The 16078-nt window shown below is 35.3% G+C and overlaps 1 protein-coding gene across 2 annotated transcripts in view; it reads right to left on the bottom strand.

Moving 5' to 3' along the window:
- Positions 1 to 14890, bottom strand: part of LOC139148021 (NACHT domain- and WD repeat-containing protein 1-like) — an 89560-nt gene extending 74670 nt beyond the window's left edge. The window contains exon 1 of one of the 2 annotated variants that reach the window (XM_070719282.1): positions 14375 to 14890. In XM_070719282.1, coding sequence (XP_070575383.1) covers positions 14375 to 14433 — 59 coding nt within the window. In that variant the 5' untranslated portion in view covers positions 14434 to 14890. The remainder of the gene's footprint in view (positions 1 to 14374) is intronic. The other variant, XM_070719283.1, reaches the window with a different exon arrangement.
- Positions 14891 to 16078: the final 1188 nt, after the last annotated feature.

Raw genomic sequence — 16078 nt, 5'->3', positions numbered from 1 at the left:
CTTTCTACATCTGTCAATGTTCACATCATGATATAAAGCAGCTGATCATGAAAATATTTTCATAAGCTTTTTGTCACAATTAATGAACTTGGGAAGAATACTGAGTATTACACACTTTCATAGATTTCTACAAATTATCATCTAACTTTAATTACTATAACCTGGTCTGTCTCTCTATTTCTGAATGGTATATCTAAATTTTTTCTTCTATGAAAGTATAAATGTATATGAGTATCCGAATGGGTATAATATATATATATATATATATATATATATATATATATATATATATATATATATATATATATATATATAATATATATATATATATATATATATATATATATATAAAATAACAAATTACGTCAATTACAAAGTAATATCTGTTGCATCCTGCAATCATCAGACAGAAGTGAAAGAATTCTTAGCAACAAATATATATATATATATATATATATATATATATATGATTTATTAATTATTTTATTTACATAAATAGCACTTGGAAACAAGATGATGAGCAGGAGCTCAAATCATCACATAAGACCTGACATTGAGAAGCATGGAACACTGGAATCACTGTTATTCTGGTGCGTTTTTATCACAATAATTCCAATATTGGTAATATGCTAATATTATATAGGGCTCAGCCCTTGGTGTCGCGCCAGGGGTTAAGATTGGCAATGTTATTTGTATTGATTCATGATAAACTGTAATTGTTACTTCATAAACGTTTATATGACAACTATGCCCAGTTTCCCAATGATGAAAGCAGTTCACGTACGTACACGACGTCAAACCCTGCAGCAGGGCAGGTATAGATTTTCTGTAGCGTGTAAAAATTTTGGCAAAAATTGGCAATTTTTACAATGATAACAGCCTATTGCGTTAAACAAGGGATGTATTATGCAATCATTATCATTGCAATGGTAACCGCACTGCCCACCTTCCACTTGCAAGCTGAAAACTCTAGCGTTCCGTCTAAAAACCGGCAATTTTTGAATCTAATTATTGACACAGGGGGCGCTCTTCTATAATTCAATCCCAGCATTCTTTGCGTATGCCCCCGTTCATATGCACGACAGTTTTCTCCCTTTATCTATATTAACCATATTTTGTATCAGCGACAAGGTGCATAATAACATTTACCGGCTAATAAAAGAGGTATATTTTATAAAAGGCATGTTAAATAATAGTAATTTGTTTCGTATTTGTTTATTTACGAGTACTCAAAAATAACAAACATGGCGGCGCCCATGAAAGAAGGGTACACTTCCGGTTACTCGCATAGTATATTATGAATAAGCGCATGCGTAGTCAGTAAGCCGCTGGCGCGACTATTAAATGAACAAAACTGCATGACTGAAGCATAGACAGAATTAACATACTACAACCAAGTATCAAAAAGGTATGTGCCCATGGGAAGCCATTTTGCAAATTTCATTCAAGGCTCTCTGTTTTCACTAAAAATGTCTTTAAAATTTTACAAAAAAAATAACATGTAGTTTTGAGTAATGGAACATATCAAAATGACTTCAAAACTAAAATTTTAAAGCTGTTGAATGTGTTGATCCTGAAAACATGATTTTGGACTGAAAATGAATGTCATCAAATACAAAGGGACAGCTTTCATCCTACTGCAAACAGATCATCCTATCTTATTAATAGCAAATTGTTGAATTTCACGTCGTCCACTAGGCATGCTATAAAGCTGATGCATACAATGCGAAAATTTCATCAGAATTTGAATATATCAGATTCAAACTTCCTCAAGAAAATTTCAAAGCAATCAAATGAGTAGTTTCCAAAATACAATTTAAATTATATCATAATTTGACAACCCTTGAACATGACAAACAATATCTGAAATTTGTCTGACAAGCTTTTTTTGACCAAAAATTGCTGAAGAATCCCCAAAACACGATTTTGGTAACATCTCTTAATATTAGAAAAATCTCAACAAGATTAACCTCAGGGCCTGCTAACCAAATGATATTTGGAACAGAGGTTGTTGATATGTTGATACAAGTTGACAGATGGCAATATGATGGATGATAGAAGACAATGACAGATCTGCTGTAAGAGCTCTCACTGCTCATTTTACATTGACCATAGAGCAAGAAAGTCTTTCAAGCAGAAGTAGTTTGTTCTTATAACCGTGAGATAAGCATGAAATATGTCAAACACAGTCCTTATGTTCTATTTGAAACAATACTGTGTGTTGTGTGTGTGTATTGGTTTTACATGGATGAACATATACCTGTATATTTAAATCATTTGGAATAAATACAAGGATGAACAAATGTTTTTGTCATCTTGCCTTTGCATCTATTCTCTTTTCTATGAACTCTGGCAACCAGTAAACTTTTCTGGTAGTCTTGTAATGAATACGTCTATAGCTAACACAATATCACCAGCAGCGTATGCTCACGACCTATAAAAGAATCCCTCTATAGTGACTGGGCTGAGAACAATTTTAAGAAACTTGCGCAGCATACGTTGTGGAAATTTCGTCAAGAGTAATAAGTGTATAAGCTTTCTAGAAAAGCTAACTGGTTCAAGCAAAATATCACAATAGAAGAGATATCTTTGAGTCTACTTTATAAAATCAGACAGTCATCCATGCAGACTTTCTCATTCACAGTATAGTAGAGCATCAAAATCATACTCGATGAAGCTCTGAACAGCTGGGAATATAGAAACATGTTGCGCAGGGCAAACATGGCAGGACTAGTCTAATACACACTCAAAGACATGTAATGTACTTAACAGTGCATGTATGGTGTACTTATTGATTTGATAGACTGATATGTACTGCATTAACACTGTATCACAGTGTCAACACATTGTTTCTTCTGTTTGAGTTGTTACGGAAAAAAGACTTTACAGACTGGTGACTAAGGTCCCATCCTGGACTTGTCAAAATGGCGTACGGTACTTCATGTAAAATTGTACACAAACTGACAAATAGTCAAAAAACTCTTATCACTAAGAGTTTAAAATTAGCAACAAATTTACTGTTTTGTGATGCATTTATTCAATCATAGGCAAATCAATATGACATGGTCATCATCACCATCTGTCCATCTAATATGTCTGTCTGTCTGTCTGTCTCTCTTTCTCTCTCTCTCTGTCTCTCTCTGTATTTATTGAGTTGTTAGGCAGTATAACTATGGATTTTTGTATGCCTGAACAGAACAAGTGTTTTTTACGGTAAAACCTATACCATACGTGTCCTTTGTCGTCAACTGTACATTAATATTTAGAGTCTGACATCTTACTGTGCATGCTTTGTGATAGAACAGATTTGAAACAGAAATAATATCTTCATGTATACTGGCTTGACTGGCTTTGGTTTCTGATTCAAGCAGAGATTCCCATGAATTCTGTTTACATTGTCCTCCACAACTTTCATAAACCAATACATTTCCAACTGCTATTAATAATATAATTCAACTTTTGCTGCTGGCAATTTTTGGGACATTTTCAATATCTTTTGGGATCAAAATGTAACAATCATAAGAAACTGACATTTAATATGAAAAAATGCACGCATATTATTTCCAATACTGGAAATACTGCCATAATGTAATCTGCAAAAGTAAACACTTACTTCAACTAATTTTTGTCAAGTACTTAGTGTCAACATTTGGCTGTATCTCAAACAAATATGAGTCATATTTTGCATGGAAAATTTAACACACCCATCAAAAAAAAATTAATAAAATGCTCTGGCTCAAAATCAAATTATATTAAACAAATGAATACAAATAAACAGCACAGGATATTTTTTCAAAAACATCATGTGAAAGACAGACAAAAAAGTAATGTTCTTGCCTTTTATGCATGTACAGTGCGTTTACCATCATTAGCTTTTAAAAACAGAATTAATGCATTAAACGTCCATTGACGATATCAGAACACAGTTATACTGAAATCTGCATAAATTTAAATCAATCCATATCAATTTCAATATTTCTTAATATGCTAAAGAACTATAATCCAATTGGAATCTTTCCACTATGCAAGGTTCTCCACAAGGGGAATTTAATGGGTGGGCCACCCCTCTGTTTTTTGGGCAATCTATTAAAATGTTAATAACCACACAAAAGAATATATTTTCACAACAAAGAAACATGCAAATTATGCATTGTAACTTAAATATTGGCCAAGTCCCTGATTTTCTGAAGTGTGGAGAACACTGAACTATGACTTGAAAATGAGAAAATTTGATCTTACTCTGCACGATAAATCTCTAGATGGGTTACAAAAGCTTATTAAGGCACTTGAATTTTTTCTGTACTTGCATGCATGTGTGGAGGTCAAGAAACGGTAACACACAGTCTGACCGGTCAAAGGTAAGATGTGTTAAATAACATTGTAGAAATGTCTCTCTATACTTTCATTAATAACCTAGCTACCTCAAAAGAAAGGAAATTGAATAACTGCTGTCCAATTTCAATTCTATACAGTCACCGTGATGATATAAGTTTACTCTGTAAAGCAACAAACATTTTCATCACCTTGTTCCTTATAAGATCATTACAGCATGAATGTTCTTCAGGTAGAATGCGCCTCGGGGACAGATGTCCAAATTATTCACCATCAAATTTTTAAGAATTCTTTTCTGATGTACCACTGAGCTTATTTTTAAGCTCTTGGAGTAAGAAAAAGTGTACTATCTTAGTTTTTGAAATCAAAATTTTCATTTTTCCCTATACAGTGAACACAGGGGATGGCGGCCATTTTGAATTTCAAATATCGGTAAATGTTAAGTAATTTGTTTCTCTAGTACCAAAGTTTACATGGTGACCCCTGATTTTCATTCTTGATTTAGTAAGAGGATGGTTAAAGCTTTGTCTTGGAATGTTTGAGCAAAAATTAGAGTATTTCAATTTCATGTCATGTACTGCCTTAAAGGTACGGTACGCTGTAACTTTTCATGATTTGTCTTAATAGGGCTTGTCACAGGCCATGGCACTGAGCCAAATGTTGGTTATAAATATTGAAGTCCAAGAATGATACCAGACAAGCTTGGAATGCAACAGCTATCTGTTTTTACGAGTTACAAGTACAGGAGAATGTCTTGTCATAAAAAGTTGTTACAAACCATCCCACTTTTTAAGGAGAGTCCTGTGTATTAATTGTATCAAACCTGACCAAAATAAGTTATCCATTCACGTCTAAAAATCTTTTTACGACACAAATTAACCTATATTTTAGGGCCAAACATGTAATGAAACGCTGAGAGGGTTGAGTGCACTCTGAGAGCAGTCAGCTGACTATTTCAAAACTTGTCAAGCTTGCACAATTTTTACCAAACAAGGAATATGCCATGCTTCAGAAATCTGATGTGTTGAGATGTTCACATGGCTGGATGGAATCATTACAAGAGATCATAATATCAGTATTTTCAAATGTATTTTTCTCAAATAATCATCTCTGAGTCAAACAGCATAAATAGTGAAAACAGCTTGATATTATCTTTGCATTCCCCTCCAAAATTTTTGAAATCCTAGAGGTCTGCCTGGAATAATTCTTTGTCAGTTCTTTCCATTATAACATCCCTGAGGCTGACTGACGCATGCTCTCTCTCTCTCTCTCTCTCTCTCTCTCTCTCTCTCTCTCTCTCTCTCTCTCTCGATCTGTCTCACTCTTTTTTTCATGGAGAAGCGACTGACAGATGTCACGGTCCCTTTAGAAGTATCCCATGTCAGCAAATAGCTATATATGGGATTCCTTTAGTTGCCAATAGCTGCTATTTGAATTGAATATTTCACTGTCTCTACATCTGTCAAACATTGAGGACAAGTTCTCCTGCACTTTCACTTTGGCTGAAGACCTGCATGTCTTTCCTTTCTGTACCAGAGTTATCCATAGTTCCTGACAAAGTGTTATCAAACTGCACAATCTCTTTGGAGATATTGAAAACAGGGTCTGGCCAGTGTTCCAGATCAGCTTCATTAACTGGAAAAAGTGTACATGTTGTTGAACAAGGGTGAGAAAGTTAACGCTCAGTGATGTTTGTCCAGCACAGATCTAAATCTTGCTGGGTCTACATGTTTGTCCCCATCACTTTTGTTCTGTTCATGATAGTCATCTGATTAAAACAATCATCAATACCAGTGTACTGAAACTGTCAAGTAAAATACAACATGACAACTCAATAAATCCCTCTGAAAAGATACAAACAGCTCCAAATCCCTTTACGATTAATTATTCATGTAATGTTCCTGTGAATAAGGACAGTAATTATCAACCGCACAAAGGACTTTACAGCTTCTGACAGTCTTCTGTCCCTAGGCCCATTGTGAAGTTGTAAAATCAATATTATGGTTGGGTTGGTTTTACAGCATCATCAGATATAATTCAGATTGACAGGCAGTTGTCAGATCAGAATGAAAGAGCTGTAGCGATCTCAGTCAGCAGGTCATAACCGGTGGAATTCTCATATAAACCATACAAATAAAGAGAAATATATATATATATATATATAATATATATATATATATATATATATATATATATATATATATATATATATATATATATAAATATTTGTGTGTGCATATAAACGTGTGTATATATGTATGTGTTATATATACACACATAAGTGTGTGTGTGTGTTTGTGTGTATATATATATATTTAAATATGCATATATATATATATATATATATATATATATATATATATATATATATATATATATATATATATATATATATATATATATATATATATATATATATATATATACACATATGTATTCACTATAAAAATGGAAATTATTTTGTGAATTGTATTGCCAAAGAACGTAAAGCATGAACATTACAGGAATCTAAATGAACTGATGTTAGACTAAGTACTCTACATGATATATGCGGATACCTTTGTATCATTGTGAAAAAAGGAGATTGCAAAAATAGGCTTTCTTTTCATCTGTATTTAAAATTTCCATAAATGTAGAGATGGGCCACACATGTCTTTTTTCAAAGGTTATGCAAATCTATGAAAAATCCCGTTGACAAATTAAAATGTCTGAGTGTTGCTGTAACCATAGCATTCTGTTTTAAAATGCAAAATTCAATGCAAAGCTAGCGGCGATATCATTGCAGTTATTTAGTTATGTACGGTCAACTTTGTCATATTTATAAGCACACAGTATTTTGCTATTTTTTTACAATAATCCCAAGTGAAACTGTCTTTTGTGATGTACTGTATCAAATTGGTTTGCTGTTCGAATTGCACACGGTGGTGTCATGCTCAGTGCTATGACATTAATGTGTGTCAACTTATTTGGGGTAATTTTGAAATAACACCACTATTTAGCACAGATGACAGCAGTTAGAGAAGAGATGATGTTTGACAAGTCTCTTTTTTGGTCACAAAAGGAAAACATCTACATGCGAAAAAACCCCAGATTGACCTCAACATCAGGCGCTAATTGCTGTATGACACACTTCTATCAAGCAAAAATGTGAACAAACATATGTGGCTGTTGATTGTACACATAAACGGCTGGTTATGTCAATTTTGCTTTCCATCAAAAAATATTCACCCGAGAACGGCACGTGTACAGTATGTAAATACCCACCAAGTCTGAAAAGTCAACAACAAATTGCGATGGGGTAAACGCTTTTGTCGTGTCGATACATGGCCAGTCATCAGTATACTACCGGCGCAATGTCATCTGACAGTAACTGCACTGTGAACAGAGATTTAACCGTCCAGTGGCAACTCACTTGATACAGCTGGTGATACTGATTTGTAAAGCTTTTCCACTTTGATGGGGAAACTCATAAGTATGGTTCAAGCAACACAATCCTACCAGTGTCCTAGGTAGGCTGAAGTACAGCACTGGGAAATAATGGGTCAGCGGTTTGTCAGCTGCTTCTGTGTACATTTTCATTCTAATATGATGCGTACCAACCCTATTTCAGTGTTCAAAGAGACAACTATAATGCAAACATTACATAGCAAAATTTATGATAATTTTTATTGTATCCGTAGGTATCATTATTCAACAAATAATTATGATATCTCACTTAAAGAGGCACTCCCATTTGGTAACATTTTTAAAACACATTTTTTTAATGCCAACGGTCGATATTTGACGTGGCAACTGCGCGCGGATCGCGAGATATCGATAAAAACATGTCATTTCCCGAGCGTATTTTTCACATCCCGAAGTTTTACGATCGTTTCTGATTATGACGCGAAATCCACCGAAGGTTTGTTGTTGTGCTGATTGACGATATTCTAGGGAGTCCATAATAAGTTCGAACGACGCAATTTTACCTCCCACTGCGAAGACTTTATATACAGCATTATGCCTTTACCACAAGTCAGTTTTTGAAAACTCCTTCTTAGCTTTGTTGTTGTCATTATTCTAAATCAGTTGTATCATATTTTTAACCAATACCGGTACCACATAAACATAAGTTTTTACGTGTTAAATATTAGCCGCCTCCGATGACTACATTTTGTCGTCTGCCACACAGTACGTGTGGTTCGCCGCGCGCGTGGTATGCGTCTATGCATACCATGCGGTGGGCGCTATGTATCAGCCGCACGTAACTGGACTAGTCACCTATGCGAATTCTGGTGGAATCAGTAAAAATTGTTTTTCGTTTTATCACCAAGTCAGTAAGACTCAGCTTTCTCCCACGGGGCATGACCGATCACCGAGGCAAGTGGTACTGTGGCGTACAGCAGTGTCAGTGTAGACTCGTACTCCATAGCTTAGTTGACAATGGCCCCAGTGCCGAACGTTCGATGTTCGGAAGCTGAATTTTGGTGGGCCACCGGAAATCAAACTTTTACTTTTTTGAAGACATGTTTTTATCGATATCTCGCGATCCGCGCGCAGTCGCCACGTCAAATATCGACCGTTGGCACTAAAAAAATGTGTTTTAAAAATGTTACCTAATGGGAGTGCCACTTTAATATATTGAAAATGCAAATAAATATTAAACATACATACACACATACACTTATGGTACAACTTTGTTTATCAGTGAAATTATTCACACAAGCTGAAAAATGTTTTCATATTTTTTTGTACTTTTTGGTTTCATATTTTTGTACTTTTGACAACACAACATCTGTTAACCTGTGTGTCCACTGTGACCTTCCACACAGATTGCTTAAATGAAAATAATCAACATTATATTAAGATCGGTTGCTACTAATTAGTAAAAAGTTTCCCACATGCAAGATTTTGATGTCATATGCTTTATTTATGCCCAGTTACTGAACTGTAGATTTAAGACAGGCACCATTGTCCCCCTGTAGGTTATCTGCTGTTTCAGAAATACAGTGGTACACAAAATATATGACAATGTTTCATATTTTGACGACAAAGATGCAACTGTCCTGATGTCCTCTGAAGAATGTTTGAATTTTTGAGAAAAATACTTGGATTTTTGAATGCTTGAAAAAAGTCTTCTATTTCTGATTTCAGTGAAACAGCTTGCGGAATATTATTCCACCTGTTGCTATATTTCTCACATCCAGTAGTTTTGTTGTACATGTATATAATCTAGACAGGCAAGGGATGGGTGACTGTGATACAATATACCTATGTGTATTGATTGATGATATTCTACGGTCTGTTTCAACATTTCATTTACGTCTTGGGACAATTGCACGTGCATCTCACTGAGCCAAACCTTGTCTCTTTTGAGGGACGGCTTTTCTAAGCATTTTAAATGGAACTGTTATTAATCGATCTAACATAACATTGCACAATTGGCTTCTTTGTGATTATCTATCACTGTGTTTATCAACCTCATCAAAATAAATTTCTTTAAGGCTTTAAATGTCGTCAATTTCCATCAATTTGTTGATTCACATCTGTTCTTTTTTTTCCCCTTACACATTTCGTGAACGATGGCTCCATTGTCTTGAAAGTGAAAGCATCACTGATCACAGTTGGTGTACAAGAAAGAAATGTTGGATTATTAAATTGATGCACAGAGTTAAAAAGACACAACGAAATAAAACGGATCGATTAGTTGCCAGGCAACACCTGCTCACTTCTTCAGTAATACAAGATAAGCAGAGTTAATCTCAAAAGTTGTTTATCATTTCTGGCATTTTAACGATACTGCAACTCACGGAAATACCAAGTTTCAGTATGATGACATGAACATGAGCTAAACAAGTCACTCTGAGCAAAGCCTATCAGGTGATAGTCTATGACCTCTCCTTGGTAGGTTTCGGTTCCAGCATAGCATATATTGTAACCAAGGAGAGCTGGTCCTAGACTAATCAGGTGAGATCTGAAGTGAACTTCTTGTTATGATCAGTATCATTATTTAAGCTCCGATAACGCTGGATATCAAATCTGGTAAATAAATAAATAGATATGAACACTTAAAAGACAAAAAACAAGACAAGAAAAGTGGGTCAAACTAGCAGACAATTAAACAGAATAGTATACAGAAAGTTTTTACAGGATCTTTTAAAATTAGCTATGACTCAGAGTTTGTGATTGTTTTAGGAAGATTGTTGTACTCGTCCACACCTGCAACAGATCGAGTATTTGGTGATATGTTGTACGACCTTTTGGTTGAGGAATGCAGTAATCTTGAGAGAACCTAAAGAAGTACTTAGGTAATCGGGGCTTAACTTATGAGTAGCTTCGTAAATATCAGTTTAAAGCAATTGAGATAGAGTTTTAAATTATATATCTCATGAGTGAAAAAAGGTCAAACAGTGTTAAGAATCAGTAGTATTTGACATTTCAGTAAATGCTCTGATAAAAAAAAATAACAAACACTTGTTGAAGGAATGCACTACCTAGAATGAGATAAGAATACCAATGGGAATATACTGTCCTTTATGATATGGACTATATGATCTGCATAATTTTCATGTATTGAGCACTTCCTTATTCTTGGAAGATAACAGTGACTTAGCATGCATCAAAGCAATAAACAGTCATTGATAAGTTGCTTATCGTTGTCGTGCATGAGATTCAGGTTAAAGGGTAAGTAGCTGTAACTTTTAACGATTTTTTACATTATGTTTGTGTTTTATAATGTCAAAAGTTTCTTGTTCTACTCCCCAAAGTGTGTTGAGATACCCAGTATTCAGCTTGTAAACTCAGCCTGTACACGTCACTATGAAAACTGCATTGTTAGATTAGAGACATGAAAATGAGTTAAAAAATACACTCAGAGCAAAGTCTATCACATGAGATCTGTATTAATCTTATCATTACCGTGAGCAAATCTGCAGGCACAACTTTGCTGCATGTTATTCTGTTTGTACTACACACACATTTGCCTTTAAAAATACAACCTACTAGGCTTCTGTTCAAGATACATACAGTGTACTACATGGTTGACCATGATCTGTTATGGATGACACGTTAGACGTCATTTATTTGATATGTCCATTGGTACAATGACAGTGTATACACTCTGATTCAATGAATTTTTAGAGTTTGTATACAATTTGGGACATGAAATTTCTTTGTGTCAGCACGAAAATATGCAATACTGTGATATGCAAAAGTTTCTTGTATTACACAGAACTTTCTTGAGTCAGATTGTGTCACTTTAACTCATAGGACATACAGCAAATGAATCATTCTTGGTGTGCAGTTTTTACTTGCACAAAGCGGATCTTCAAACCACCAGTAGCGGTACCTTTCAATAATTTTTTTTCATATTTTTGTTTTCAATGTCAATGTCAATGTCAGTTTTTTTTAATTGTTCTACTCCCCAAAGCACGTTGAGATACAAATGCAGTGTTGAGCTAGTCAACTCAGCCTGTAAATGGATGGACTGAATTGTTCTTCTGCTGACGAGTGAATTCTGGGTCCAGACTGGAATTCAAATGTAAACAATAACAGTGCATTTTACATGTGTAGATGCTGTTTTTACAAGCTCAATGGTGTTTCAACACGCTTTTGAGAGAGGAATAAGAACTTGCAACTGAGATACAAAATAAATGTAACAGAAATTCGTTTAAATTCCTTTACTGGCCCTTCAATACTGCATAGGGTAAAGTTGCATTGCATAATATAATATCTTGTGAGATTTATACTTCTTTAGCTCTTTCACCACAAGACTGTAGTACAATCTCATTATTTTCAGAACCAAGGAAATATCAGTGAAAGGGTAAAAAAAGATGCTACCAAAACATACAAAATCAGGAACCTTTGGATTACAGACTGCCAAGAGCGCAAGTTATTCAATATCATCTGATCTCAGGGAAGATATAACATATAAAATTGCCTTAGATATTATTAAAAATGGTTTCTATATTATTCCACTTTATAATAGTGATATTGGTACTGCTAAATTAGCATACATGGAATTTTAGAAACCTATTGTCATTGTTATTTTTCACATAACAAGTTTTATTATATTGGTAATCTGCTGAATTTTCAAGGTCTTCAATAGTCCATTTCATCAACAATTATTTGTTTTACCTGTGGTGTTGTCACCAACAACATTATATCCATCTCGGCTAAATCATTCAGTTAAAATCTTGATTTGTACAAAAATTAATAAATCAGTTTTGGAATGATTAATAGGCATAGAACTGCAATGTACTTATACTGATGAAAAAGGGAGACAACTTCATAAATTTTCTAATTTCACACAAAAGCTACCATTTTGTTAATGAATTTTGCAAACAATTATGCAAACAAACAAACAATTTCTAGATTTGATTATTAAAGTCACGAAAATAAATCAAACTTTAGGGAGTCCTTCCATGATATTTGAGAATGCTTTATATTTGAAAGTGGATTGGAAATGATAAAACTGTCTCTACTGTAATAATTCATACTAGCTCCATAACTGCAAATGATTAATACGCAACTGCCAACTTTAAAAATAGGCACATGAAATGTACCAATTAATACTCGGTGTCTTCGTCATTGACAGTAAATCAAGTAGTGAACACTTTAGCTTCAAAAATACAAAACAATATTAATTCTAAATACATAATCACTATTTGTGTAAGAAATAAGCATGTGGTAAAAGGGCGTTTAATATTCAACATTCACTGCAAAAACTTATTAGTAAACAAACAATCCAATCAGTTTATCTTGTACGGTTCTAGATTTGACAGCAACCATTCAAAGGTTATCAAAATGCTTATGTATCACAGAGAATTAACCTTAAGTGCTTACACATGAATATATTGATGCAATTGCAATGTTTAGTAATGAATTCTTTCTTGTGCAATCCGGTTTTTTCTTGTTTTGTCTTTGTCTTCCAGACCGTTACAAAGGCAAAAGAAACTGTTCTGTAGCAACACTCCTATTACGCATATAACGGTAGTCTGTAGAGGTGTAAGGTTTACGTAACCTTTCAATAAGATCAAGTGGACACACAAACCTATCAAAAGTTTTCTCACAAAGGGGGTGGAGACCCCGCATTGCATTACAACTATAACAGAACTTTTCTGCCCAGTGTGCGTCACTGAAAATCCCAATCAATAGTAAATAATAAGCGTTTTTTGGTCTGCTGCACGGCTGACTAGCAGATTACCGTGTTTTTCGTCACGGCAACGGACGGTTTACTCTTATCTAATCCCGTGGCTACCGAGGTAAACAACTACTCTTCACTTGCTGTTTGCCAAGGCTACTGACTTTTTCCGGTGGGATCCTTTGGCAAACTGAATGCTACGGTCAGTGATCGTTGTTCCGCTAAATTTACTCAAACTTTTTTTCGAACTGCACCGTCGCGAGTGCCGACGACATTGACAAGTGTAAGCAACGTCTCACACTCATGCAATATTCATTCGTCCCTGCATGGTTTCACCGACTTCATGAATGGATCGACTTATACTTGCTCATGTCGCTCGGTCTTCACCGACGTTTGACGACATGCAAGATACTCTGCTGGCCCTGAGCTCTACACTGGAACATGAGGAAGGCGAAAGAGCATCGCTACTATAACTGTATTGCGATGGCATACACGACAATGCTTTGTTTTTACTGAGAACCCAAAAGAAACTGCGAGAAACTCGCATTTATACAAGGCTGAAGGGTGCTAGTGGCTCTTGGGACGTTTAATTAAGTCACTGAGAATTTGGACAGAACATCGTCTATGGTCCGAGGTAATATGTGCACGACGAATAGAAAGTGTCGGTCAGAAATTTTGTAGTACTTTTCTTCTGTGTCGACCTCGGGCTCCCGACGAAGTTTTCGACACCCCGCATAGCGCATAACTTTGATGGGAGCTACATTTCTATACTCGCACTTCATGCTCTTGCATGGTGGAGCAAAGTCGTTTCATTCAAATTTTGAACTTTACATGGCTCTGTGTATTATCCTTTGTCACGGGCAACTTTTACATGCAAGTCTCTTTCGGCAAAGTATGATGAGAAACTTTATAAGTACTCACGGTTTCGAATCGCCGCGGCCTCCATTAACTGCTTGAGCAGACGAACAGCTACTTCCCATCTCTCTGTACAGTTGTACTTCTTCCGTGCCAGACAAAACAAAAAAATTGCGCGCAAGTTGAGTCGTTCCCAAGGTGTCTCAGCCTTCAAGGACGCTGACCACAGAACTTTGCTGGGCATAAAATGCCTGTCCTACGACAAGTACGTTTATTTGGGAGTCACAACGGATGAGGTTTTGTAAATTTATGTCATCCCTATTGTACGGTACACTGCAGTCACCATAGCATCGCCAAATAAACTTGTGCATAATTCAAATGAAAGAGTTCCCGGCCCATTGGTCGTGGCAGTCGTGGCGCTGTCACAGCCCCCAACACGTTCCCCGTGGCCTAGCAACTCAGCATCCGAGGCGGCGCGGTAACGAAAATAGGGTGCGAGGAACAAAAGCCACCCGTCCTGGTTCAGGAGAGGGAATGCAGAAGGCACGTTGACCATCCGCCATGACAAAAAGCGCTTCCTATAAACAATTCACTGCGCAACGGAACGCGCATGGCTGATTTGCCGTACTGTATACTGCGCAAACATGCATGTTATTAAAAAAATACCGCACACAACGTTTAGCGCAATTTTCATAATTTATTAATTTATATATGGTATCATCATATCGTTGTTACACGGCTCATCAAGTAAATTTACTGACAGGCGCGTGCATCATCGAGTCAACTTTATACGCTGAGTATCACTACTGTGGTCGTCCATAGATAGATGATGGACTGACAGCATGGACAGGACATCGACACTACATCACTGTCCCCGGGATCACTGTATACAAAACTGGGCCACGGAAAGTGCCCAGTTCGTGATAATACAGGGAAGCCAGGATTAAAAAAACAAACAAATACATAAACTAACAAATAAACAAACATTTTGAATATCTTGCATGTGTTTAATATTCAGTCAACTATTTCAATTCTTATTCAATATATTTTCGCTTTAATATATTTATTTATTAATGTTTGTGTTCATTTTTTAAATTTATTTTGTTTATTTGTTTGCTTGTTTGTTTATCCTAGTTCCCTGTGGTGAAAAATGATTCTTTTCACTGACAAAATTTAATCAGTATTTATCGGCAACAACAATAAAATAGCTTATATCACTTTCGAAGTGTAAATTTCAAGATGGGAACTCAAGCTTATTTGATGCTAAAAGGAGTGCTTCTCAATCAGATATATGATTATATTTCAATTTTACCAATCAGCTATAAAGGGCACTTTTATGCTTAATTCAGCTAGCGAGCTATAATTTCATGGAGCAGTGAAGCTATCGTTTGGGTTTTGTTTTATTTTTTGGTTTTTTTTCTCTTTATAGAAATATCAAAGCTATGAAAGCCCATGGTGGATGGAAATGCTTGTAGGACAAAAGTTAAAAACTATCTTGAGAGAATACTTTTACATTACAGAAGAAAAACCATTAATCTCCAGATATTGAGATCAAAAATATCAGAAATTATCTTTTTCTGTAATCTGAACTTGCTGACTTCAAGATAAGTTTTGTTTTAATCTAAAAATAATTATCCCACGATCTCAAAATATTTGTAAATTTTGTTCTACAAGCACGTCCCCTAGAGGCTTTCATATAGCGACCAATGTCATATGTAACAAAATATTACTGTTTCAATCTTACTCTTGTATGCAAAATATGAAGCAGGG

Source organism: Ptychodera flava, chromosome 13, assembly GCF_041260155.1.
Source record: "Ptychodera flava strain L36383 chromosome 13, AS_Pfla_20210202, whole genome shotgun sequence".
Lineage (NCBI taxonomy): Eukaryota > Metazoa > Hemichordata > Enteropneusta > Ptychoderidae > Ptychodera > Ptychodera flava.
The sequence above is the reverse complement of the archived record's forward strand: the minus strand, read 5'-3'. Positions and strand labels throughout refer to the sequence as shown.